General features: G+C 45.0%; 1 protein-coding gene across 1 annotated transcript in view; it reads right to left on the bottom strand.

Annotated features, from left to right (window-relative positions):
* The window catches only part of KAT6B (lysine acetyltransferase 6B), a 367576-nt gene extending 341158 nt beyond the window's left edge, over nucleotides 1-26418 (bottom strand). Inside the window, exons 1-2 of the mRNA XM_082268915.1 lie at nucleotides 26298-26418; nucleotides 3691-4511 (exon numbers count right to left, since the gene is read on the bottom strand). Coding sequence (XP_082125041.1) covers nucleotides 3691-4305 — 615 coding nt within the window. The 5' untranslated portion in view covers nucleotides 4306-4511; nucleotides 26298-26418. The remainder of the gene's footprint in view (nucleotides 1-3690; nucleotides 4512-26297) is intronic.
* Between the last annotated feature and the right edge of the window lie 211 nt (nucleotides 26419-26629).

Raw genomic sequence — 26629 nt, 5'->3', positions numbered from 1 at the left:
ACATCTACTCACCATACCGGAACTGACGGGCACCCCCTTTTAACAGAACCCCTCTCCACCGAGGTGGGGGGCTGTCGACCAATACGGACGCCGTGACTCTGCTGGTCATTGGCGTTCAAGCGAGTGTTTTTAGTCCCCGTCCAGTGGGACTATGTCGCGGCCGACCCAGCGCGGAGCTATGGTCTGCACGCGCTCATAGGCTGAACTGGGGTGACCACTGGATCTCAACATCCAGCCCGTCGCCCAGTTCCAGCATACTTACTTGAATATGTCGCGGCTGACCCAGCGCAGAGCTATGGTCTGCACGCGCTCGTAGGCCGGCTGGGGTGACTACTGGATCTCAACATCCAGCCCGTCGCCCAGATCCGGCGTGATTTGCTTGAAGATCTCACAGGAAACTGGAGAAAACTACCTAAAAAAGGAAAAAATTTTCTAAAAAAAAAAAAATCTTGCCAGGACCAAAAAGATCCCAGCAAGGAACTTAGGTCCTTACTCCTGACTAGACAGAAAAAAAACTGATTTCCTGTAGCAGACAGGAAGAGGATATACCCTCTGGGACTGCCCCTAAGGTGGAGCCAGAACGTTTTCTTTCTGTCTAGTCCTACTCCTGTAGAGGGCAGCATAACCCAATTTGATATTAAGAGGACTACGTCTGTCAATGAGCGACAGAGAAAATATAAACTTACTTGAGAAATCTCCTTTCATATTGAGAGTTCTGCCTGTCTGCTGGCCATCTCTTATCAAATTACTGGACTCCCCCCATGCTTTTCCTGTGCTGTTTACTTAACATTTCTATAGGCTACATATCTCACAGCACCTTGCTGCCTGCCACCTGTGATTCTTGTGCTGACTCCGCCTCCTGAGACCCCTCCTTCTCAGCACCTCTGTAGTTCAGAAGGCAGGCTCTGGGAATTCTGTGACACGTCAGTACCCACTCACAGGTGAATATGTGTCATGGCCAGTTCACACCATAGAAACACAGTCTGGATGCCTTTCAGATGTTTTTCTGCAAGCGCATTTGATGCTTTTTTGATGCGTTCCAGTGCATTTTTGATGCAGTCCAGTGCATTTCTCCCCTCTTTTTTCTTAACATTTATTAAGAACGTATGTTCCAGTGCGTTTTGATGCGTTTTACCATGTTCCAGTACAGCCCAGAAAAAAATGCAGCATGTTCTTTCTTCCCTGTAACTGGAACGCACTGGAACTGACTGCACTGGTGTAAACTATGACAAGACACCAACAAAATTCCAAGCTTTCCTTACCAACCAGTCTGCGACCAAATTGACCTGGCCAACAGTAGGTGTTAAAAACAGGGTTTTAGTTGCACATGTGCAACTAAACCCGTTTTTAACGCATACTGTTGGACAAGTCAATTTGCTTGGTCACAGACTGGTTGGTTAGGAGAGCTTGGAATTTTTTTTGTGTCTTGTCATATGTATTGCCTTTCCAATGCTCCTTGCTGCAGAGACCAGTTACAGGTAAGGGCAGTAACCACTTGTTTGTGCTACTGGTGTAAACATTGCCATTGAAAACCATATCATCAACTATCTATGTGTTTTTTAAGCAGAAAAAAATGCACTGGACTGCATGTGGTGTGAACTGGCCCTTACAGAATTCAAGAAATACATGTGTGAGAATTTTTTAAATTTTACAAGCGTCAAAGGTCATTAAGATGAATGTGTAGATCAGAAATAATTACCATTCAATGTTTAAAATATGGGATTTTACATTTTCACTGTAGATACATTTTAAATCTCAAATCTCACATTTTAAATCTCACTCAGCATAATTCATGCAATTCCCCCTAGTAATATCTAAAAAGGTAAAAATAGTTTCCTGTGCCGCACAAGAAGAATGCCCCTATTTGCCAAATTGGCGATTTTTATAAAGTATGTGTAAAGCTAAGAATAATCAAAATCATGGAAAAAATTGCAGAGATCTGGGTAACAAAAACCAAACCACACAAGAAAAAAATTGTGTTCACAGCCAGTACAGGACAAATTGCAACACTTACAAATATTTAAAGTGTATTTTTGCATGACTAAACCCAGGACCCTGCATTCACTATATCTGGCCTCCCACAATACACAGAACATGGAAATGCAATTATTTTAGTAAATATAAAGTGCTAAATACCTTTTCTCATCAGCAGTATATAGCAGTCTTGTGACTTCTATCAGTTCCTTGTAAAGCTTGTAGGAGGAGTTTCCATACTGCACTGACCTATCCTATCAGGATCCCTGACCTCTGTCTGGACAGTGCTGATTGGCCCTGTGCTGATCACATGCACTCTCCCAAGATTAGTATCAGTGAGTCTGTTATTAGTGTCAGTGAGAGAAATTAAGCCCCTTTGGTAAAGCTTTTGGGAGGAATAGAGTCCCAACGGCCAGATAAAGGCAATCAAAGAGCCACAGTTTGGAGACTCCTGGTCAAGTCAATCTAAAACTAAGAGTGCATCCATTATTTTTTATTTTTGTTGGTTGAACCAGATGGACTTGTGTCTTTTTTCAACCTGACTAATTATGCAACACTACCCTGACCTCCGCATGGACAATGCTGCTGTCCAAAAGTGGCTCCATTGCTTCTCCAGTGAAGACGCCGTAAGACACGAAGTGTGTTACTGGTCACAGCAACAGGTGAAAACAAAGGAAAAAAAGCCAATGCTTCTATGCACTGGCGCTTAACCGAACTTGTTTGGCTGTACTTTCCCTTTCCCAGGAGTGTAGTTTGTTTTGCACTCCTGTAATCTGTTTTCAGCACACAGCAGGCTGAAGTCCGCTGTGTGCTGACGTCACAGAGACGGTCTAGATTCGGGCAAGATCGCGACCATATAGTCAGGATCCGCCCACATGCCTGGACCGGCACCTGGCTCAGCCTCTCAGCGACAGAGTAAAAAGGGATTAGACCACCTATCAGTTATTGCTCCCCCTGCTTCCATTAGGGAAATCCCCCCCCCCCTCTCTATTATTTCTGTTTACTGTTATCCCCAAAAATGGAAGTAAAAGAAAATTCCAAAATTTTGGGCTGTCCTCAGAAAAGTTAACAGAGGGAAAATCTTCCAATGGGGACACTTTCTGATGACCTGAAGGGAGGGGGGGGGTCAAGTAATTACCTAAATATGCAGGGATTTCCTCTCACTTCCTGCTTTGGCTAAGGGACAGAAAGTGAAGGTAAAGCTTCCCAATGGGACTCAGATGGCAAAAAATAACTGACAGAAGTCATAACCCTCCTTTACTCTATCCTCAATGACAAATAAAAAAAAAAAACAGTAAAGTTCTACTTTAAGTTTATTTTATATCCACAAAGGTCTGTGTGCATGAGGCCTAAATGATCTCAGAAGCATCAAACTATTGTCAAACTGATAACAGACACAGGTCCTAAGCCTGGCTCACTTCTCAGTGGCTGACAGTGACATACAAGAGTCAACAAATGACATTTGGCACAATAAGGGGAAGCAGAAAAAAAAAAAAAAAAAAGCAAGGTAGATTTCAGGCAGCAGGAGGTCAATATTTTATTTTTAGGAATCCTCAACTACCACCCGTGTATTAATGGAAGTCTTTACTTGAATAAATTATTTTCTGATTTTGTCATACAATAAGCAGAAACTGTAAAGCATGTGGTCAGTTAGTACAGTCGAGTCCCCCAAAAACACAAAACGTCTCACTTATAGTGGACATGTTCTACACTCACCTGATCCTTCTCATGAGGAAGGAGACTGACTAGTGGAAGCATGGAAGAGGAAGAAAATTTGGATACTCCTTTCCCTTCTGATCCTCCATAGTTAATCCTATACTGCGGGCCATCCTTCAGTATCCTCCCGCTGTTAACAGCCCGCTTGGCCGCTAGACGCAGCCTCCTCTGGAAAATGGGATTTGCCACAATTCCAACCAAATCATTCTGGTTACGCAAATATTTCTCAATATTCTTAAGCGAGGAGCCATTGGATTCCTGAAGGCCTTCCAGTGCCCTACGAAGGAGTTTATTCCAGTCCACAGTGCGCAGATCGGTACCTACAGCTCGCTGGCCTTTGGCTGCTTTAGGTAGAGGACCAGGCTTAACATTTGTAAGGCGCCCTGGGTTTTCTGGATCTTTGTATGAAACCACACCTTTGTTGTTAACCTTGAGAACTGAGCCATCCTGTACACTGAGTTCAAGCTGCTCAAGTACAAGCCTTTTATCAAGACCGTGGGATACACACACTGCATGACAAATCCGCTCTTCCGAAGGACGCTGTTTTTGTCTTTTTACTTTTTGTATGGCTTCCAAAATCCACTCCGTGTACAGAGGGTTTGCAAGTTTTACCATGGTTGAAAAACTGTATCCAAAAGCCAGATGCAACCCATAGAGGTCATCCGTGCACCACAATAAACATCCAAGCAACAATCAGCCGGCTCCTAAGTTGTGTTCGGTAACAGGTCACACACATCCATCTTCAGAGGACAAATCCGGCAAGAGCAGTCACATCAAAAGACACAGCTGGAATACAGTAAATCCGCGTCATAAAACATAATCTAAGAGAAAAGAGGAAACAGACTTCACTGAAATGATCAAAGCATGAGGCATGTTAATGAATGACAGAGAGACATCTAAAGAGAAAACAGTTTGCTTGACTCATGAAACTCTTGTTACGCTAATACAACATTGTAATTTGGTCACATGAAGGACAACTGTGCAATACACTGTGCAGACCATTCATATTACGATAATGAATTTGGGAAGCACCTGATATTTAGTATGAAAGCAACATCACTGCAAAATGACAGTATGATTCTATGATAGTATGTGTCAAATTAAACATGCAAGGTTACCTTTCTATACCTGCAAGTATATGTAAACCATAAAGCTACATTCACACCTAAGCGTCAGGTTTTAAGGCATTTTTGAGCTTTTTTTTTTTAGCAGAATTACATGTTTTCACAGCTTTTGTAGGTGTTTTTCAACGAAAACAGGGGTAGGGAACCTATGGCTCGCGAGCCAGACGTGGCTCTTTTGATGGCTGCATCTGGCTTGCAGACAAATCTTTAATAAAGGGGGGCGTGTCCAGACGTGAGCCGCGCTGGACGTATAGTCCCAGATCTCCGCCGCGTCTACCACTCAATCCAGTGCCATCCGCGTAGCTGTGCCCGGTGCCAAGGAGATTTCTGAAACCATCGACGGTACACTTTGTGGGCTACCCACCACTACCCTCCGTTCGTCTCTGGGTGACCGAATTGCCACGCTACAGACCCCGCAGCCTACTCGCGGTACCGCCACCGGCTCACGTGCTGTGCATCTGAGGGCCTTGGCAATCACCGCCCGGTAAGGAGACCTGCCATCCACTCCCTGTGCCCCGACAGACACGAATCTCCTTCCCCTCTGACACCCGGGGACCCGCCTCTCACATCCACTTCTGAGGCCTTCAGCGGCCGGCCACCATTTTCTCAGGGCATATACTCACCTCCATCTCTCGCAGGCCTGCAGGCGCTTCACCACTCCGGCCTCATTGCATACCTGCCTGCTCTGCTCTCTTCCCGACCGGACTCCAGGCACTTTCACACGGCTCCATCTACTCACTGTATAGCTGCGGCCCATGAATATGAATATTAAATAAAGGTTCCCGGCCCCTGAAATATAGTGTATGGCTCTCACAGAATTACATTTGAAAATATGTGGTGTTCATGGCTCTTCAGGCAAAAAGGTTCCCGACCCCTGAACTAGAAGGTGTTAAATGCTGTTAAAAAAAAAGTAGTGGAGCGCAGGGGCGCAGAGAAGGCTTATTTCGTTTATTTTTACGGCTGCCAAAATAACGCTAGCATGATCTTGGAGATCTCCAGTCCTGCCGTTCGACCAGCTCAGACATAAACTTACCAGGATAATGCTTAATGAACGTATGTCGGCCATGCTGAATGACAAAATGAAACAGTTTGACAAGGTATGGGAGCCGTGGCTCCACTACCTCACTGGGGGCAGCTAATGGAGTCTGGGGCATCGGGATTTTGGGGAAGGGGGGGGGCAGGGCGGGGTCCTACTAATTCTCTTCCTACTACTTTTTTCCTTTCTTCTCTCTTGCTATTCCATCTTGTTCCTATCTTTTTGACCCTATGGATGTGTACCGTTACCCCAATTGAATTTTCTCACATCCGAACCCTACATGTGATTACATAAGTAGCACTGGGGCTGGGGTACGGCAGTGGGCCGAATGGCTTTTATTACTTCCCACATTTTTTAGCCCCTATTACTTGCTGTACTATGATGCTAGCATTCCCAATGCTTGTTCTTGTTGGGTATTGTTCTCTAACCTGTTGAACTGCATATAGATTTCGCACTCTCCTCGGACTATGCTACATAGCGACTGCCTACGCTGCGAGTGTCTTTTTCCTGCGTTAATATTTTGTAATTGCAGTAGGACAATTGTGTCTGTTATGCCTATGTTAACGGTATTTCTTTCTGTACCTTTGATGTTTTTTTATTCTCATAAAAATTTCAATAAGAACCATTGAAAACAAAAAAAGTAGTGGAGAAATGCTGTTTGAGCAGAAAAACCCACAACAAAACGCTGGGAATAATACTCAGGCTTTTCCATTGAAGTCTTTGGGGACAAAAATGCTCAATTTTGCCTGAAAAGTAGCTCATGTACAGTGGGTACGGAAAGTATTCAGACCCCCTTAAATTTTTCACTCTTTGTTATATTGCAGCCATTTGCTAAAATCATTTAAGTTCATTCTTCTTCCTCATGAATGTACACACAGCTCCCCATATTGACGGAAAAACACAGAATTTTTGACATTGTTGCAGATTTATTAAAAAAGAAAAACTGAAATATCACATGGTCCTAAGTATTCAGACCCTTTGCTGTGACACTCATATATTTAACTCAGGTGCTTTCCATTTCTTCTGATCATCCTTGAGATGGTTCTACACCTTCATTTGAGTCTAGCTGTGTTTGATTATACTGATTGGACTTGATTAGGAAAGCCACACACCTGTCTATATAAGACCTTCCAGATCACAATGCATGTCAGAGCAAATGAGAATCATGAGGTCAAAGGAACTGCCTGAAGAGCTCAGAGACAGAATTGTGGCAAGGCACAGATCTGGCCAAGGTTACAAAAAGATTTCTGCTGCACTTAAGGTTCCTAAGAGCACAGTGGCCTCCATAATCCTCAAATGGAAGACGTTTGGGACGACCAGAACCCTTCCTAGAGCTGGCCGTCCGGCCAAACTGAGCTATCGGGGGAGAAGAGCCTTGGTGAGAGAGGTAAAGAAGAACCCAAAGATCACTGTGGCTGAGCTCCAGAGATGCAGTCAGGAGATGGGAGAAAGTTGTAGAAAGTCAACCATCACTGCAGCCCTCCACCAGTCGGGGCTTTATGGCAGAGTGGCCCGACGAAAGCCTCTCCTCAGTGTAAGACACATGAAAGCCTGCATGGAGTTTGCTAAAAAAACACCTGAAGGACTCCAAGATGGTGAGAAATAAGATTCTCTGGTCTGATGAGACCAAAATAGAACTTTTTGGCCTTAATTCTAAGCGGTATGTGTGGAGAAAACCAGGCACTGCTCATCACCTGTCCAATACAGTCCCAACAGTGAAGCATGGTGGTGGCAGCATCATGCTGTGGGGGTGTTTTTCAGCTGCAGGGACAGGATGACTGGTTGCAATTGAGGGAAAGATGAATGCGGCCAAGTACAGGGATATCCTGGACAAAAACCTTCTCCAGAGTGCTCTGGACCTCAGACTGGGCAGAAGGTTTACCTTCCAACAAGACAATGACCCTAAGCACACAGCTAAAATAACGAAGGAGTGGCTTCACAACAACTCCGTGACTGTTCTTGAATGGCCCAGCCAGAGCCCTGACTTAAACCCAATTGAGCATCTCTGGAGAGACCTAAAAATGGCTGTCCACCAATGTTTACCATCCAACCTGACAGAACTGGAGAGGATCTGCAAGGAGGAATGGCAGAGGATCCCCAAATCCAGGTGTGAAAGACTTGTTGCATCTTTCCCAAAAAGACTCCTGGCTGTATTAGATCAAAAGGGGGCTTCTACTAAATACTGAGCAAAGGGTCTGAATACTTAGGACCATGTGATATTTCAGTTTTTCTTTTTTAATAAATCTGCAACAATGTCAACAATTCTGTGTTTTTCTGTCAGTATGGGGTGCAATGTGTACATTCATGAGGAAGAAGAATGAACTTAAATGATTTTAGCAAATGGCTGCAATATAACAAAGAGTGAAAAATTTAAGGGGGTCTGAATACTTTCCGTACCCACTGTATTTTGAGCGACAAGCGTTTTGCTACAAGCAACAGGACGCTCAGATGTGAACAAGGGCTATTGAAAACGTTAGATTGTATTGTATAATGTAATACTTTGGAATGTCCATTGTTTATTGTACTGTTAAAAGTTGTTAAAAACTTTTCTTTTTCTTTTTTTTTTAAAAACAGAAAAAACAATAGGATTTTGCTTGTTGAGCAATTTTGAGCTACAAAAAGCTGAACGGGGCCCAACACAAAAACTCAAGCTTTGACATGTTAATTTCAAAAATAAAATAATTTTCAATATTTGTAAATATGCAGCTTTAAATAATCTGTGGTGAGCCGGCCATTAAGACTCCATTCACACCTGGGTGTTTTTGAGCGTTTTTCAGCTTCAAAACGCCCAACAAGTAAAACCCCATTCATTTAAATGGCCCCTGTTCACATCTGAGCGTTTTAACGCCTGAAGCAAAATGCCTGTAGCTGAAAAAAGTACATGAGCTTCTTTTTGGGCTGATTACCAGCGTTTTTGATAGATGTCAATGCCTGCCTCCAAAAACGCCTGGAAATCGCGGTAAAAATCACGCGAAGACGCTACGCTCAAGTGTGAATGCAGCCTAAAGGACTTTGTTCAGACACTTCTTGTTGTACATACATTTGCTCCAGCAGCTCCTGCACATCATTTCTCAGGCTGGGTTTCCTATGTTTGACAATAGTAGACCATCCCTCTATTGTAAGAGAAGGTGACAGGTTGACCACACACAGGGGAAGCGTATAAACAGCCACTTTCCTGTCTATATGCTTTTGCAGCATCAGCAGCTCCAGCCCATGCCTATCGTCAACCTGTCACCTGTTTTACAATAGGGTACAGGTATAGCCCACCGTTGTGCTGGAGCTGAGCAGCAAAAGCCTGCAGACAGGAAGTGGAAAAAAGGTTGCAGGATATCAGCAGTGATAAAATGCATGTAAATGGTGAACAAAGTATTTTACCACAGAATAAAAATAAGAAAAAAAAAAAAAAGAAAAACACCTCACCATGTGGCGTTTATAACCAGAAAATCTCAAAGTTATACTACTGCATTAACAGCGTCACATGCCAGAGATGCACTATACCAGTGGCCCTAAAAACTATTAAGCAACCCAAAAATTAAAAAAGGTACCATATTTTCCGGCGTATAAGACGACCCCCAACTTTTCCAGTTAAAATACAGAGTTTGAGATATACTCGCCGTATAAGACAACAAGCCGAGCCGATACAGCTCACCTCATCTTCCTTTCCTTTCTGCCCTACTGTAGCCATGAAGCTGTGTATCCCCATGAAAGCTGCTATCCCTGCATGCTGATCCAGTGTCCATCTCCCCGTACTCCACACCGCTCACCTTCCTCTCCTCTCCGCCCGCTGTAGCCATCCATCTCCGTCATTTAAGGGTTAATATGCGGCTGTATCGGCTCGGCCTGTTCTGCCGAAATCCGGCGCATGCGCATTCATGGCAGGGATGCCAACTCTCACAGGGAGACCTAGCAGGCCTCAAAAGCGAGACGCAGGGACACAGAGAAGAAGGTAGAGTAATAGGATACAAGGGCGGGCGGGTCAGACGGGTGAAAGAGGCATGTTTTCCCGACACATCTGGTCACATCGCCGCTCTCTATCTCTTTTTTCCATACCCCGGATGTTTTTGAGCCTCCCCTCCACCGCATATTCTCCAGTTTCGGCCTATAAAGACGATACCTGGCGTATAAGACGACCCCCGACTTTTGAGAAGATTTTCAGCAGTTATACGCCGGAAAATACAGTAATCAGTGTAATGGTACTGTATTCAATGCTACTTTAGACCAATACATTTTGTGACCCAACATGGGTTCCCAACTGACTATGTACCTCTGCACTGTAGCAATGTTTGGGCCTACATCAAGACTTCAGAATTTCACAAAGGAACACTTTTGAACCGGTAATTATATTCTTATAAAAACTTATGCAAAATGAAAACACTGCCCACACACAAATATATTTTCTATTTTGCTGGGGGGGGGGGGTTAACTTTAGTACAAAGCACATTTGATATTAATTACCTCTACCACATCATAGATGTAATTGTTGCATTGTGAAATCCACAGCAAGCAGACAAGTCAGATTTTTTTATGGTTCATTACAGCAATGATTCCCATTTAATGCTACGACTTTGTACACTGCATGTGGTATTGCCAATTTACAAACAGCAAATTGTTAAGAATGTTACAAACTATCAGTTAGTAAAAAAAAAACAAAAAAAAAAAAACCACAAAGCGTGGCATTATTGGTTCCTCTATCTGAAAATGCTAGTTATCTGGCCAACATGCTAACCCCCCATGCTTGAAGATAAAGGTTCCTGCATGTTTATTTTCGACTCAAAGTTTTGGAGCCAGAAAGGAACACAAATGCCAGGCAAATTACAAAGAACAATGGCAATACCTGTTTTTGTCCCATGAAAGTTTTATTTTAACACCACACTTTTAGTAAGAAAATATCAAGGCTGGCATTTCTAATCTCTCCTTTAGAAAAGATCAACTCATTTGCTGTCAATGTGATCCAATGGTTTCCGTAATAAGTAATGGACGTGAATATGTATGCAATCATGGGTATGCAGATTTGGAGAATATACAGCAGTGGTTCTGAACTCCGGTCCTCAGGACCCGCTAACAGGCCAGGTTTGCAAGATAACTGAAATACACCACGGGTGATATCATTTGCTGCTCAGTGATTAAAGTATTCTAGTCTGCATCTCCCCAAGGTAATACTTAGGCTGGCCATACACTATACAAGTTTCTTGATCAATTTTCCTTTAGATTTACCAAAACCATATAATAGGAGGTCAAACCTAAACACTTTCAATTTGTATGGATTTAGGCAGGCCCTTGCACTACATAGTTGAAGGTAAATCTAAAGGAAATTGAACAAGAAAATTGTATAGTGTATGGCCAGCCTGTTAGTGGGTCCTGAGAACCCCTGATATACAGTATGTCAAATGAAATTGACAAATGAAAACATCTGAACCTGAAATGAATACTATTGTGTCAGGTTGGTGGGAAGAGTTCAGATATATGCAAAAGCTTTATGAGGTGCAGTAAAGCTGAGATGTATCTTGTGGTTTCCTTTTTATTTAGTCATCTAACCACAAAGAACAGTGTACTGTGTAAGACAATTGTAAAGGTTTACACTTCTGTAATCCTTGTGTTTTACCCCATTTTAGTATAAAATGCAAATAGAAAATAGATTATTTGCAAGATCAGCTGTACTGGTACCTATGATAATGGCACAATGCGCTCTCTCTGACCAAAGGTATTTCTTTTATGAAGAGTTCAAATTTTTTTTGGTTCTTAATCAGTGGCGGCCGGTGTGTTAGGGGTGCAGGGGCGCCGCCCCCCCCCCCCCCCATCCATGCGTCCGGCCCCCTAATCTGCATGCAGGGCGCAGGACGCATGGAGCTTAATATTTTTTTACATCACCTGATTAGAGCCAGATGCTCTAATAGGGTGAGGCAAAGGGTGGGCTCGGGGCGCAGAGCAGTGCGTCCCGAGCCCACCCATTGTGTGACAATAGCGAATGAAAATTCGCTATTGCCACACCGATCCTCCTCCTGGCCAATCAGGAAGCGCGTCTGATACGCGCTTCCTGATTGGCTGCAAGGCAAAAGGCAAACCCCATGCCATTGGCCGAGGAGGAGGCGGGAGTGGGAGGACTGCAGGAGACGCGCTGGGGAACAGAGTGAGGAGAAGCCGCTGCCGGGACTTAAGAGAAGCCGCCGCGAGGTAAGTGCATTGGTCTCGGGGGGGAGCCCACACTGCATTGAAGGGGGCATGCACGCTGTGGCACTCTGCATTGATTGGGGGGCACGCTGTGGCACTCTGCATTGATTGGGGGGCAAGCTGTGGCACTCATTTTTCTGTTTGCTCCCCCCCCCCAAAAAAAAATTTGGAGCACCAGCCGCCACTGTTCTTAATATTTTTGGCCTGAGAGAACCACACAGGAAATAGGGTCAGCTACTATTGTGACAGGAAGTCAGGTAAATCTGTGGATGTTGTCACAGACAGGAGATACATGTCTGCTTGGTTTAGACAATTCACCAATTACTATAGGGTGTCGGCTGCAGAGGTAGCCAGCAGGAAGTTGAAAAACCTTCAGCTGTTCAGAATGAGGAAATTAAGGCCTCTATAATTTGTCCAGAGGAAGTCCATTGATTGCTGCCTCCTGACGCTGTGTGAGTAGAGGAGGACAGTCAGATGTGTGCCTCCCGACGCTGTGTGAGCATGGGAGAAGGAAATACCTCCTGAAGCGATGTGCGCTGAGGAGGGTAAAAAGCGTGAAGACTACTCAAGGTGAGGTCTTGGATTGTTTCTATGTGAAAAGAAACCAATGGACATTTCCTGTGTGAAGGGAAAATTAATTAAGACTGAAGACTACTCAAGGTGAGGTCTGGGATTGTTTCTATGTGAAAATAAATAAATGAACTATTTCTATGTGAAGAGAAAAGGGACATTTGCTGGGTGAAGAGAAAAACAAAAGGAACGTGTTCTTGCCCAACAGTAGGTTGGGGACAGACTCCTTAGGTAGGTTCCTGTGTGTGAGAAGGTAGCCGCCCACAGTGGCAAGGATTTATTTTGTGTTTTATTTTATTTTTGATGTTTTGACGCTTGCACTTGTGTGAAGAAAATTGCATGAATAAACCAAACTGTTGTTTGCAACCACTTCTCGGCTATCTCCCTGTGTAAGGATCCCCCCCCCCCCCCCCCCAAGGGGTCATCCACATCCGCCACCGAGCTAAATCCCTCACACTATATACTTCAGCTGTGGTAGTGTTACTGGTCGATCTTGATGTTTTTGACAATTTTAAGGGGTTAGATTGAGGTAAAATGAAAATCAGCATTGAGAGAAATATGTAAAATGTCCTTCACCAATAAATGCCAGTTGCTTAGCTGTCTCTGGCTTTAGTGCTTCTAAATTACTGACCTAGAACAAGTGTGCAGCAAGTAAAGTCAGAATTCATGATGTCTACAACAGTTACTTTACAGCACTAAAGCCACCGATTCAGCAGGATAGTGAGGCAATGAGAATATTCACAACTACCAGTAATGGAAGGCTCCGTATAACTTTCAGCATCAGTAATGAGAGGTTCAAATTAAATGATTTAGGCCAGCCATACATGGAGCAAATTGGTTGCAGGAAAGAAATGTGTTCAATTCCCCCATCAAAACAGGAATCTCTTCTCCCAGGCCATTGTCTTCTCCCGGTTGGGAAGCCGCCTCTACTGGGAGAAGACAGTTATCGCTAGTGGGTATAGCGGCTGCATGCGATAATCGCAAGAGAATCTGGCAGGCGGGTTGTACCCAAGTGGATCAATTGATCAACTTGGTACATTCTGCCTGCCCATTCCTGTTCAAATCTTGGCCAGTTCAGCAGGAGATTCGAGCCCTGTATCGCCGGGCTATAGATGGTGCAAATTTCAAATTGCTGATTCAATGTTGATGGGGGAGCTAAAGTGTTCTCCCGGTGGGGGGAGGCACAGGGAGCTGTCACTGCTAGGAGATTGCTAGCAGCTATAGCCATTGGCAATAATCGCATGCTGAATATACAACATGCTGGTTGCACCCAATTTGAGCCAGCATGTTATTACATTCAGCCTGCCCAAAGATGGTTAGAATCTTGGCCAGTCCCTGCTGAACCAGCCGAGATTCAAACCATCTATTGATGGCTTTACTTAGGTGTTATGCATGTGTGCATTGGCTGCAAAAAACAACAAAGATTGTAAACAAGTGTAGTGACTCATAGTGTTGTGTTGGTGCTTTTGTCTGTGAATAGAAAAAAATAAATAAAAATACTGTGCCACTGTCTGTGCCAAATGCATATTGCTACCATACCATCTCACCCCCCCCCCCCCCCCCACCTTCAGTAAAGATACCTCTTTTCTACTAAAGTGCATCTACATCCAAAAAAATACATTTTATATACTGCAGCTTAGAGTTCCTTAGATGTGGTAACTGCTTTAGTTCTCTTTTTGCCGGCTTTCCCCTTTATTTTCACCTGGTGATTGTGCCAGTAATTAGGGATGCACCGAAATGAAATTCTTGGCCGAAGCCGAATAATAATAAAATGTTTGGCCGAAGGCCGAATACCGAACGCGGTGTTTTGCATTTTTTCCATTTATTTTGCCAATTTTTTGTCCTCTCTCTTGTCCTCTCATGTCTCTCTCTCTCTCTCTCGTCCTCTCATGTCTCTCTCTCTCTTGTCCTCTCTCTCTCTCTTGTCCTCTCATGTCTCTCTCTCTCTCCCTAAATGTTACTGTAGGGAATGGGATTCAGTGCACACTGCAGCCTTGTACCATAGGGTTAATGTTAGTGACACTGTAGGGATTGGAAATCAGGAAGCATGCAGGCAGCCTTGTAAATTTTAATTGCAGATACAGGGCACTGGGCAGGTCAGGGTTAATGTGGTAACATCAATTACTCAGTGACAGTCAGTCAGTGTCAGTGTGGACTCGATCAGATTATACAGTGACAGACAGTCTCTCATAGTGGTGGTAGTAGGAGGCTGGAGGTGGACTAGTAGTAGCCTGAAAAGGAGCACAGCCGCATACATACATTACTCACTCGTGCACTGCAGCCCGCCCCACACATTCAGTGAGTCTTACTCTCCTCCCTAGTTTTTTCAATGGCACATTCAGGAAGCCAATCACGCCGTGAGTAGCGGCACAGCGGAACCAATCAGGTGTGCAGGCACGCGTGATTGGTTCGCTGTGCAGATAATCACGGCGTGATTGGCTTCCTGAATGTGCCATTGAAAAAACTAGGGAGGATAGTAAGACTCACTGAATGTGTGGGGCGGGCTGCAGTGCACGAGTGAGTAATGTATGTATGCTCACCGCTGAAGTGTCCCGGCTTCCCCTGCTTAACACGGAAGTCTGTGAGTCCTCCTCCGAGTCCCTTCCCCCTGTAAATATCGTGACCTCGGCGATATGAATATCGCCTACGGCCACAGAACGATAGTCAATATCATATCGACTATCGTTCAGCCCTATTATTCGGCACAAAATTATTCGGCCTTTTGACTTATTCGGCTGAACACCGAAAGTGCTATTTTTTCTATTTTCGGCCGAATAATGTTCGGCCGCCGATTATTCGGTGCATCCCTACCAGTAATAGACCTCCTGTCCTAGTGTGACGGTGCTCCCTCACTATACTGTATCTATGGAGCAGCACCGTTGTCACCCTGCACATAGCAGTATAGTAAGGCTTTAGAACACTCAAACCCATAACAAGGGGTGGGGGGTTCCTGTAGCCCAGAAGTAACTTGTGCAGGTCTGGTAAGAGTACTCAGGACAGCACTGGTTTCTGGCAGGAACAGGTATTTGCACTTATCGAAGAGATAGAACAAAAAAAACGTTTAAAACTGTAGATCTGACAATAAAAAAAAAAAAAAAAAAGGAGGAGCAGTTATAGACGTTTACATAGATTTTAACTAATGTTTACCGACATAAGCCGAAAAATAACTATTGTTCATGAATAATTGTAGAACAATGAAAGTTTACCTTAACCTTTCATATTTCTTTCTAGCTGTTTACCCAGCTGATGCAACAGCTTCCTGCAGAAAAAGCAAACACCATCGAAAAACAAAATCATAATGACACACATTTCATGTGACATAATGGATGTTTAAAGAATTTATATAGAGAAAAAAAACTTCTTTTAAGTTTCGGATAGAACCCCTGCCAGGTTTTTTTGGCTGTCGGAGACTCTGTTCCAGAGATGTTGCCTTACTGTCCCAGGGACAACCTATTTACCTGACAAGTGAGTGAAGGAAACTCTTGCAATACAGACAGAAGTAAAACTGCTTCAAGTTAATTAGGGAAATGCTAGACCCCCTGGCAGCTTAAGATTGTTGTAGATTTGCTGTAGATTTTCCCTCACTTTCTGTCTAGTGAGAGGTTGCCCCCAGAATAGAAGTATGGGAACATCTGGAGCCAACAGTAAAACCTGGCAGGGATTTGAAAACCCCTTTCACACTGGCAGATTCTGCCTGTTCAGTGGGGAATCTGTCTGCTGAGCAGGCAGATGACAGGTCCGTGTCCACTCCTCTTATGCAGAGCGGACACAGACACAGCCACTTCCCTCTATGGGCCTTCAGATGTCCGTTTACATCAGACTGTAATCCAGCCCGCCAGAGGGATGGGGGAACCACTCCCCCATCCGCCAGTTCTTAGTGGATAAGATCAGATGTCAGTGGGTGGCAACGGACACCATGTCCATTGACATCTGCCACTCCGTAGAGGGCAATGGATGGTCCGATCGGGTCCGCCTAAAAAACTGACAGGCAGACCCAATCAGTCTGCCCATGTAAAAGAGGCCTAACACTTCAAACCATATAATTGGTTCCCATACCAAAACATTTTTGGATTTGTAAGCAATGTTTTTCAAGATTACTGAATGCTGGTAGTAGAACTATATAGGTTTAGGTCATTGTCACTGACATTCTGAAAAATGATTGTCTGTGGTCGTACAACACAAAGTAATTTTCTCCTTTACAAAAATACCTCTGTATGTACACATACACCCAGAAAAATTTTCTCTTGTAAATGAAATATAACCCAGTGTTACAAGCATCTGGAAATGATTTTTGTGGGTCTGTGATAAATAACTTTGTAACTTCAGGAATCTCTGTACTGTACTGACATTACCTCAACAAAAGCTTCCAGAACCGAGCGCATGTGCAACAATCCCATTATCCCTCCCTTGAACTGTTTATTAGTTTGGATCAGCATTATATCTACGTAATTGTTTTTTTTTCTATTATTATTAAAAGGATAAAAAATAAAAAAAAAGAAAAAAAAAAAAACGATCAACTTCTCAACCCTCAAATCACCGACCTATCCCCTTCCGGACCCCTTAATTATATATTAAACCAAAAAACAGGACTATTTTGGTTTAATGTTTATATCGTTTTTCACTATAGGAAAGGCAGCTTTATCACTGATATGACCTTTGTAGGTTTCCTAAATTATATAAACCCAATTTACTAGATCTATAGACAATATACATGCAGAAGTTTCTATTACTAGCTTGCAATACTTTTATCCAACTGTCTGCAGCATGTATCCCCAATCCCCCCCAACCATGTGACTGCAGTAGGGATAGACCGATATGGTTTTTTCAGGGCCCATACCGATATTTTGGTCACAACGTATCGGTATCGGCTGATATTTTGTACATTTAAAGTTTTCGAAAAATAAAGACAATTTTTGACACAAATCTGGTAATGAACATGTTAATTTTTGTTTAATGCTTAATGGCTGGCTTGCTGGCACCCTGTGGTGGGTGGGTGGCTGGCTGGCACAGGGGCTGTGGGTGGCTGGCTGGCTCGCTGGTACAGTGCCTGTGGCTGGATGGGTGTATGGCTGTGATAAACGTGAGACTAGTCCCGACTCCAGACGAGGCTGTCCAGGGCGAGGGAGGTGGCCTAAGAAGGCAGAACAACGTCACAAAAATATATCGGCAATATCAGCCAGTTCCTGGGCCGATACCGATATATATCGGGGAAAGTGCATATCGCTTGCCGATAATCAGTCTAGCCCTAGACTGCAGATAGTTTATTCTGAAAAAGCAGATCATCTAGAGCACGTGTGCCAAACACAAGGCCCACAGGCCCAATCCAGGCCATTTAATTTGGCTCTTGCACTTCTACAGCAGCTGTGGCAGCCCCCTCGTCTCCACTCCCACCTTGACTCACCAGTCCACAGCAGAAAGGAGGTCAGAACTCCCCCTCCAGATCCTGCACCTCACTGTGCAGCCACAGCACCTCTTCAACTCCACCTCCCATGGTCTTGGTATTCAGCAGCTGACTCCAGCCCTCCTCCAGACCCTGCACTTTCTACTTCCCACTGCTGCCTTCAGCTTATTCCCACTGTGATGTAAGAGAGGGTGGGGGGGAATCTTGACTTCTGATGTAAGGGGGAGGTGCTCTGGACATCTAGTCTTACAGATACAACTGGCACTTTGAGGGCAACCATAATGCTAATGTGGCCCACGATGAAATGGAGTTTGACACCCCTGATCTAGAGGGTTCAGTCAATTCCTTCAAGGTTTTCAGTTCTGGTCTGTAGGCCTGCCTATCTACAGCAGAATGGAAGGAAGGCAATGTGTGTCTACAATGGCTTGGGCCTGTAATTACAGTTATGACAGCCATAATGACCCCCCTCCAGGATAAAAGTATCCCACCTCTAAATGATAGCTTAAGGCCCTTTCACACTTGCGGACCGTTCAGATCCGCCTGTCAGTTTTTCAGGCGGATCTGAACGGATGACTCATGCATCTCTATGGGGCATCGGATGTCAGCGGAGACATGTCTGCTGACATCTGATCTGATCCTGTTTGTCCCATCCGGACGGATGGAAACCCTATTTTCCATCCAACTGGTGGTTCGGATGAGAACGGACAGGCGGTCTGTTCTCATCCGATTCCCCCATAGGGGACAGAGGGGATCTGATACCTCTGTCTCCACACACAGAGCAGAGACGGAGCTGTCATCCGCCTGCTCAGCGGGGGGAATCGGCTGATCAATCCCCCACTGAGCAGAACGGAGCCGTGTGAAAGGGGCCTTACTGGTAAAAAAATACTTTTTTTTTTTTTTATATACTTACCTGAAGCTGCAGTTATAAGATGTGTCTCTCTTTAACCACTTGCCGACCAGTAGTTATACGGTGGCAGGTCGGCTCTGTTAAGCGAAACAACGTAAATGTATGTTACTTCGTGTAGCAGTTAGTGTGGGGGCGCACACATGCTGATTGGCTAGAAGGAACCAAACAGCGGGTCCGGCGGCCGTGATGTCCGCCGGGCACCGGCGATCACTCTCCATGGAGACAGAACGGCGGTCTGCCAATGTAGTTCTGTCATTGATGAACACAGCGATCCTGTGTTCTTCCCAATTAGGAACACAGGTCTCTGTGTTCATCCAGAAAGCCCATCCCCACACAGTTAGAGAGCACCCCCTAGGGTAACATTTAACCCTTTAATCGCCCCTTGTGATCCCTCGTAACAGCAGCCTTCCACCATGATGTGCGATCAATCGTTGGAAGGCCTCTTTACTGGTGCTCTGATCAGTGGTCACACTCTCACCTCATCATATACTGTAGAGAAGAGGAGCCCAAAGTGAGGAATAAGGCAAGTATTACAGCTTATTCCTCTACCACTAGACTTAAGCTGACCATCCACTGACTACCACATCACATCCCTCGATTGAAAATTCAAAGAAGCTGAAAGATGCAGCAACTGATAGGTAATTTGAAAGATGGCAGGGCTGGATGTCATAATACAATTGCATAGTAACACACTTACGGTCTTAAACTGGTTACACTGCCCGAAAATTGGTGGGTTCAGAAGTGGTCAGTGTGCACAGCTGTCTGTCCGACAGAAGACAGTCTAAAGGCTTTTGTCGAAGGAACATGCTGGAAAACCAGCATTCGATCTGCACTGGCAGCCAATGGTGGCCAGCGCTGATCAATGTATTCTGGTTGGGAAAGAGTTCCCTTGTCAGAATACAATACCTCAGTAGGGGGGGAGATCACACCACCTACATTGCTTATGTTGGTACAGCAATCATCAGTCAGCTTTTTCTTGTTCAGCCTGCTGGAAAGAAATAAAAAAAGAAAAGATTTGCAGTGTGTACTGGGCTTTAGGGTGTCTGTATGCTCAATGAAGTAGTAAAGCATCATTGACAATTTGGGGAGAAGATAGTGTAAAGCCAGCCACAGACTGTTCAAATTTCAGCCAGTTAAGCAAGAATCAACTGAATTAAAGACATGTATGGGCAGGCTGAATGTACCCAAGTTGATTAATCGATCAACTTGGGTACACCAGCCTGACAGATTTTACATGCAAGTATTGCTAGCGGCAAGTAGCCGTCTCCGCGGAAGGGATTTCCCCATCAACACTGCCTGTTGGGTGGGGAATAGAGCGTTGCAGGAAAGAAAATCACTCCATCTAGGGCCGGCTTTAGCCAAGTCCATGTGAATCTTCACAAGCTTTTAACCATCTTAAGCTGAACTCCAGATAACACTTTTTAAACAGTTACAGCAACTTTTTTTTTCTTTTAAAGCTGATCATTGTAAGCCCTCCATTTCTGGGAATGGTTTGTCTCAAACCTTCAACTCTCTGGTGCCCTCAGACACAATCAGAATTTCCCTATGCCCCTGTTATAGTTGTGATTTCTAGCCATCTCATTTAACATGTCCCCAGCAGTTCCTGTATCCTGTGTCTGCAGCCTCTGACCATCTCCAGTATCCTGTGTCTGCAGCCTCTGACCATCTCCAGTATCCTGTGTCTGCAGCCTCTGACCATCTCCAGTATCCTGTGTCTGCAGCCTCTGACCATCTCCAGTATCCTGTGTCTGCAGCCTCTGACCATCTCCAGTATCCTGTGTCTGCAGCCTCTGACCATCTCCAGTATCCTGTGTCTGCAGCCTCTGACCATCTCTGAGTCCTGTGTCAGATCTGCAGTCTCTGACCATCTCCTGTGTCAGATCTGCAGTCTCTGACCATCTCCTGTATCATACCCATAGTCTGACTATAATATCCTGTTGTATGTCTGCTATCTCTAATAATAAATATTCACTGGATTTTATGTGCGGCCCTTGGTGATGTCAGGGGCCACACTTGAAGCCCCCATATCAAACTTGACTACCACTTTCTCGAACTGCTACTTTGCCTGGACAGCTGGGCCTATTCAAGCAAGTTGAAAAATAACAGACTTAGGCAGGGTATACACAGTATTTATTTTCCATTCAACCAGTGGATTAAACGTACAAAACCCTCACAGACCCCTGCATACACACAAGAAGTGGATGTAGGAATCTCCTCTGCTATTGTATTCTGACAGTTTGGACTGTGGACTCAGGAATCCTCCTCCTCCCCCTTCCCAGTAAAAATACACAGATCAGTGCTGTAGCCAACTGGCTGCATGCGCTGACCGAATGCTAGTTTTCCAGCAAGGCTGTTTCACAGAAGCCAGTGGTCAGACCAGCATCTGTTGAACAGAGAGGAGTACACATGTACTGAAGTTTAGCTGAACTGTCTGACTTTCAGTACATGTATAGCTACCTAGATTGTGAAGGTTTGGTGCCTCAGGCCAAGTGTGAATGGGATAACGGCTAGTAACAAAAGGTTTTATATAAAATATATAACAGTTTATTGAAAAAAAAAAAAAAAAAGGTAGAAAGCAAAAGCAAAACTGTTAAACACAGTTCTTGTGTGTTGGGTTAGAGACCCATTGGTGAAGGCGAGTAAGTATCGAAGGTTTAGTGACAAGGTGATATGGTGACTTCATTTGAATATTGTTCTCTGCTTTTCCATGTGTGGTGCCCAGCTTGAAATTTGCAGAGAAGAAATATCCTAGAAATCCAACGCGTTTCAGCTGGTTACAGTAGTATGCCTTTATCAAGGATTATTCACCATATCTGAAATTACAATGATATAATATGTACTCACAGACTAACTACAAAGTGTTTGCAGCTGTACTGGTAGAGTCCAGATATTTTCCAGGTCTCATCAAGAATTTTAGGGTGACTATCAAGAAAAAAGTTCACAGTTTTTCATTTTTGAGTATATTTATTAAATATACTAATAAATATACTCTACCAGTACAGCTGTAAACACTTTGCAGTTAGTCTGTGAGGTACATATTAATATTATTATTTAAGGGGAACCATAATGAAAATACACTATTTAATATATCCACTATATATTACCGTCAGAAGCAGCATCCACACAGTTCTCGATTTGAGGATCAGAGAAAATATGGATCAGGCAAACGCCTAAAATGTATGTATTTAAAGCGGAGTTCCGGCCACAAAATCAATTTTGGGCCATCCGCTTGCTAAGGGGAACCTGAAAGAGAAATGGGTAGTGCCGATTTTTTTTCTTTGGTCACTTACCTTATTATAGAAGAAAATATACTCATCTTGCTTCCACTTGCTCCCTCTGCGGCTGCGGCCCACGCCGTCACTTCCGGTTTGCGATGATTCCTGGGAGCTGAACGTCATCGCTCCCAGGAACCAATGCGCCTGCACCGGCCCCGCTTGTCACTTCTGGTGCAGGCGCGGCATTCACTTGCTAAACAGCTTCTTGGCATGCCCAGAAGCTGTGCAGGGATGCCGTGCCTACACCGGAAGTGATGAGCGGAGCCGGTGCAGTGCATTGTGGGACTCCGATGTCACGGAAGAGGACACGAAGAGGGACGCTGCGGCTTCAGCTGCCCACACCTGAGATGGCAGCGCTGGAGAAGAAATTTTCAAGGTAAGTATTTCTTCTTACAGGTAAGTGCGACCCAAGACAGTTCAGAGGCTATCCACTATGGGGGTATTTTTAGCTAAAATTGACCCCCGAGGCCGGAACTCCGCTTTAACCACTATGCAACAACAGGAAATTGCCCCCTTGTGCGCATATGTTTTACTGAATATGCTTCATTGTAATTTCAGATATGGTGAATAATCCTTGATAAAGGCATACTACTGTAATCAGCTGAAACGCGTTAAGATTTTCTAGGATATTTCTTCTCTGCAAATTCCAAGCTGGTCACCACGCATGGAACAGCAGAGAACAATATTCAAATAAGTCACCATATCACCTTGTCACTAAACCTTCGAAACTTACTCATCTTCACCAATGGGTCTCTAACCCAACACACAAGAATTGTGTTTAACAATTTTGCTTTTGCTTTCTACCTTATTTTTTTCAATAAACTGTTATATATTTTATATAACACCTTTGTTACTAGTCCCTTTCACACTTGGCCTGAGGCACCAAACCTTCACAATCTATATTCATGGGATGTTGGCAAAACTAACTACTTAGGGGTTTACTTAGAGGATCACAGCCCTTTATACATGTGTAGCTACCTAGCTTTACTGGCCAGATTACCAGGTGAAAAAGGGAAAAATCATAAAAATAAATAAAAGGAAGAAAACTCAGCTACCACCACATCTAAGAATTGGTAAGCTGCAATAAACAAAATGTGTGTTGTCAGGTTTAATACTGCTTTAAAATGTAACTATACTTCCCTTCACTCCAGTGCTGCCCTGTCCTGGAGCTACCCACCAGCTGCAGTTGTCCGGGGCTGGGTGGCTTCTGAGTAGCGATTTCCGGCCATTTTTATTGGCCAGGCCGAGGTGACATCACTCCAGCACAGTTCAGGCAGCTCAGCATTGCCAAGATGGTGCACCAAGCTTTGCATGGACAGCTCAGTGTACAGCTGAGGACAGGCAGGTAAGAAGTGAATGCAGAAGAGACATAGTATGTTGTTTCTTTTGCATTAAAAATCCTGTCCGTTACTCAACTTTCAGTAAGGCATTATTTAAGAGCTAAACTTAGGGTGACGGTTGCCTAGTCTAACCTTAGTACACCCATCCTATGCTCTTTGTATTGCCTTACTGAATAAGCCATGACGCCTGATAAAAATGATCGCTCTATACTAGGATCTCCAAATTAGTAAGGAAGTAGCCCAAAGGACCAATACTGATTACACACAAGGCAATTTCTATACAACTTTGACTACTAAAAATACTAAGCAGATAAATGCCAACAGTTTCTATCCAGGCTGTGAAATGATCTAACTTCTTGGCATCCATTCTGTTTTGAAATTGCTTGAAATGGTCATGAAAAGTATCCAGAGTTGGGTCAAGAACTGATGAAGCCCAAAACGAAGTATATGTCGCCAGCACACCATGGGGCCACAGACAATGGTCCAAATGTGTATTGAGGTGATCACATCACAAACTGTGAAACGTTTCCAAGCCATGCAGGACCTCTGTCAGCCACTTGACCTCACAAACTCCGGAAAACGGATAGATTTTATGAGGTGCTCAGACTTATTCACCCATTCAGTACATATTGAACGCAAGCATTTTTTTTTTTTTTATCAGTTTAGAATAATGTTAACACAATTCATTTCTAGTGCAAGGCAAATGTCAATTTATATCAAATTTAACAAATGTCACACATTTAAAAACAATTGTAAAGCTAAGAAGGATAACATGCAGCATACAACGAGGCTACGGTTGCACATGTGGATCAGAACTGGTGCATAATCGCAGGAAGTGCAGGCAACTTTTGGAAAAATGGTCAGGAACTTTTTCCCCCAGGTACTATTCATGCAGACATGTAAATCTTTCCTAAGGGCCCGTTCACACCAGCAGAATGCACTGCAAAGAACTGAATTCTACTAGTTACAGCACGGGTAATGGATTGGGTGGGGCCACTTTGTGCTTAAAAAATAAATAAAAATAAAAAAAGTACTGCAATTCACACTTTTTATTTCAGCACACACCACCACAGCAAACTGGTGTGAACAGACATAGTGGGGAACAACAAGGCCTTTTTCTTGGGTAATACCTGGTAAAGGGCTAGGTGGATGCCCAGAAAGTGGCATGGGGAACACCTGGTAAAGTACTGGGGGTATGGCAGACTTCCAGCAAAGGGCTTGGGGTACACCAAGCCCTCAGAAAGTGACTCAGGGTATGCCAGGCTCCAGGTAAAGGGCTGGGGATGCAGAGAGCTTCCAGGAAGGGGCTCGGGTTAAAGTGGAATCCCAGCAAAGGCCTCAGGGTACGGCGGGCTCCCAAGATGGTTCTCAATGTACTCCCAGTAAAGGGCTCAGGGTACGGCGGGCTCCCAGTAAAGGGCTCAGGGTACGGCGGGCTCCCAGTAAAGGGCTCAGGGTACGGCGGGCTCCCAGTAAAGGGCTCAGGGTACGGCGGGCTCCCAGTAAAGGGCTCAGGGTACGGCGGGCTCCCAGTAAAGGGCTCAGGGTATGGCGGGCTCCCAGTAAAGGGCTCAATGGACTCTTGGGACAGGGGTTGGGGAACAGCAGGCTCCCAGTAAAGGGGTTCAATAGAATCCCAGTACAGGGCTTGGGGTATGATGGGCTCCCAGTAAAGGGCTCAATGGACTCTTGGGACAGGGGTTGGGGTACAGGCTCCCAGTAAAGGGGTTCAATAGAATCCCAGTACAGGGCTCAGGGTATGGCAGGCTCCCAGTTAAGGGTTCAGAAGACTCCAGGTACAGGTTTGGGGTATGGTGGGCTCCCAGTAAAGGGCTTACTAGACTCCCGGTACAGGGCTTGGGGTATGGTGGGCTCCCAGTAAAGGGCTCAATGGACTCCCAGTACAGGGCTTGGGGAATTGCAGGCTCCAAGTAAAGGGCTCGGGGTATGCTGGGCTCCCAGTAAAGGGTTCAATGGACTCCCAGTACAGGGCTTGGGGAATTGCAGGCTCCAAGTAAAGGGCTCGGGGTATGGCGGGCTCCCATTAAAGGGCTCAATGGACTCCTGGTAGAGGGCTCGGGAATGGTTGGCTCCTGGCAAAGGGCTTAATTGACCCCCGGTTAGGACTCAGGGTAGGGCGGGCCCCCCCGTTACAGTGCTCAATAGACACCCAGTAAAGGTCTTGGGGTATGGTGAGCTCCCAGTTAAGGGCTCAGGATACGGCAGGCCCCCGTTACGGTGCTCAATAGACACCCAGTAAAGGTCTTGGGGTACAGGGGTCTCCAATTCAGGGACTCAGTGGACTCCCAGTAAAAGGCTGCTATTACACCAGGCTCCAGGTAATGTATATAGTCTCACCTGCCTGCTAGTGCTGCATGGCAAGTGGATGAAGATAACCTGAGCTCTTCTCATGCACTTGCCATGCAGCAGCACTAGCAGAGTCCTAGCTGGTGAAGTGTATTGCAGAGACATGTGGAGCCCCCCAGAGGTGAGGACACACACAACAAGTAGTAGCAGTCAGTCACACATGAACAGGTGTAGTGATGGAGGGCTGTGCTGAGTGAGGTGACCCCCGGGGAAGCGGACACCGGACACCACACACATACTCACATTCCACAAACACCGCTCGAGCACGCGCACGGCGCGCACACTCCTATTCCAGGCGGAGTGACGTAACGTGTTTACAGGTGACGTCATGCGTTACCCGATTACGTCACTCAAGCCTTCACACATTCGCTTCTTTTTTTTCCTCCCAGCAGCCGTAACGCCATCGCACGGTTTCTCACCTCAAGTCACCCGGTTCCGAGGAAGCCCATTACAAATCCGCCGCCATTTTGTTGCGCCGCGTTCGGGTCCGACATGACACTGATTACACCGAGTCTCATTACAGCTCACCTACTCCGGCGGCCCCGCCCCGACCCTGCGCTCATTGGTCGCTTCGTCCGCCACTTAGGTGCCCCGCTCGGTCTCCGCCAGTCCTGGGCGTGCCTTAAGCACGAATGGCCCGCCCAGTCGAGGATGCACACCATGCCTACTGTTGTGGGTTTAGAAGGTGGTGATTGGTTGTGCGGGTGTAGAGGGTGTGGCCTGGCGCTGATGTTTGGTTAGAAGCTGCTCT

The sequence above is a fragment of the Pelophylax lessonae genome, assembly GCF_965119305.1.
Source record: "Pelophylax lessonae genome assembly, chromosome: 9".
Classification (NCBI taxonomy): Eukaryota; Metazoa; Chordata; class Amphibia; order Anura; family Ranidae; genus Pelophylax; species Pelophylax lessonae.
The sequence above is the reverse complement of the archived record's forward strand: the minus strand, read 5'-3'. Positions and strand labels throughout refer to the sequence as shown.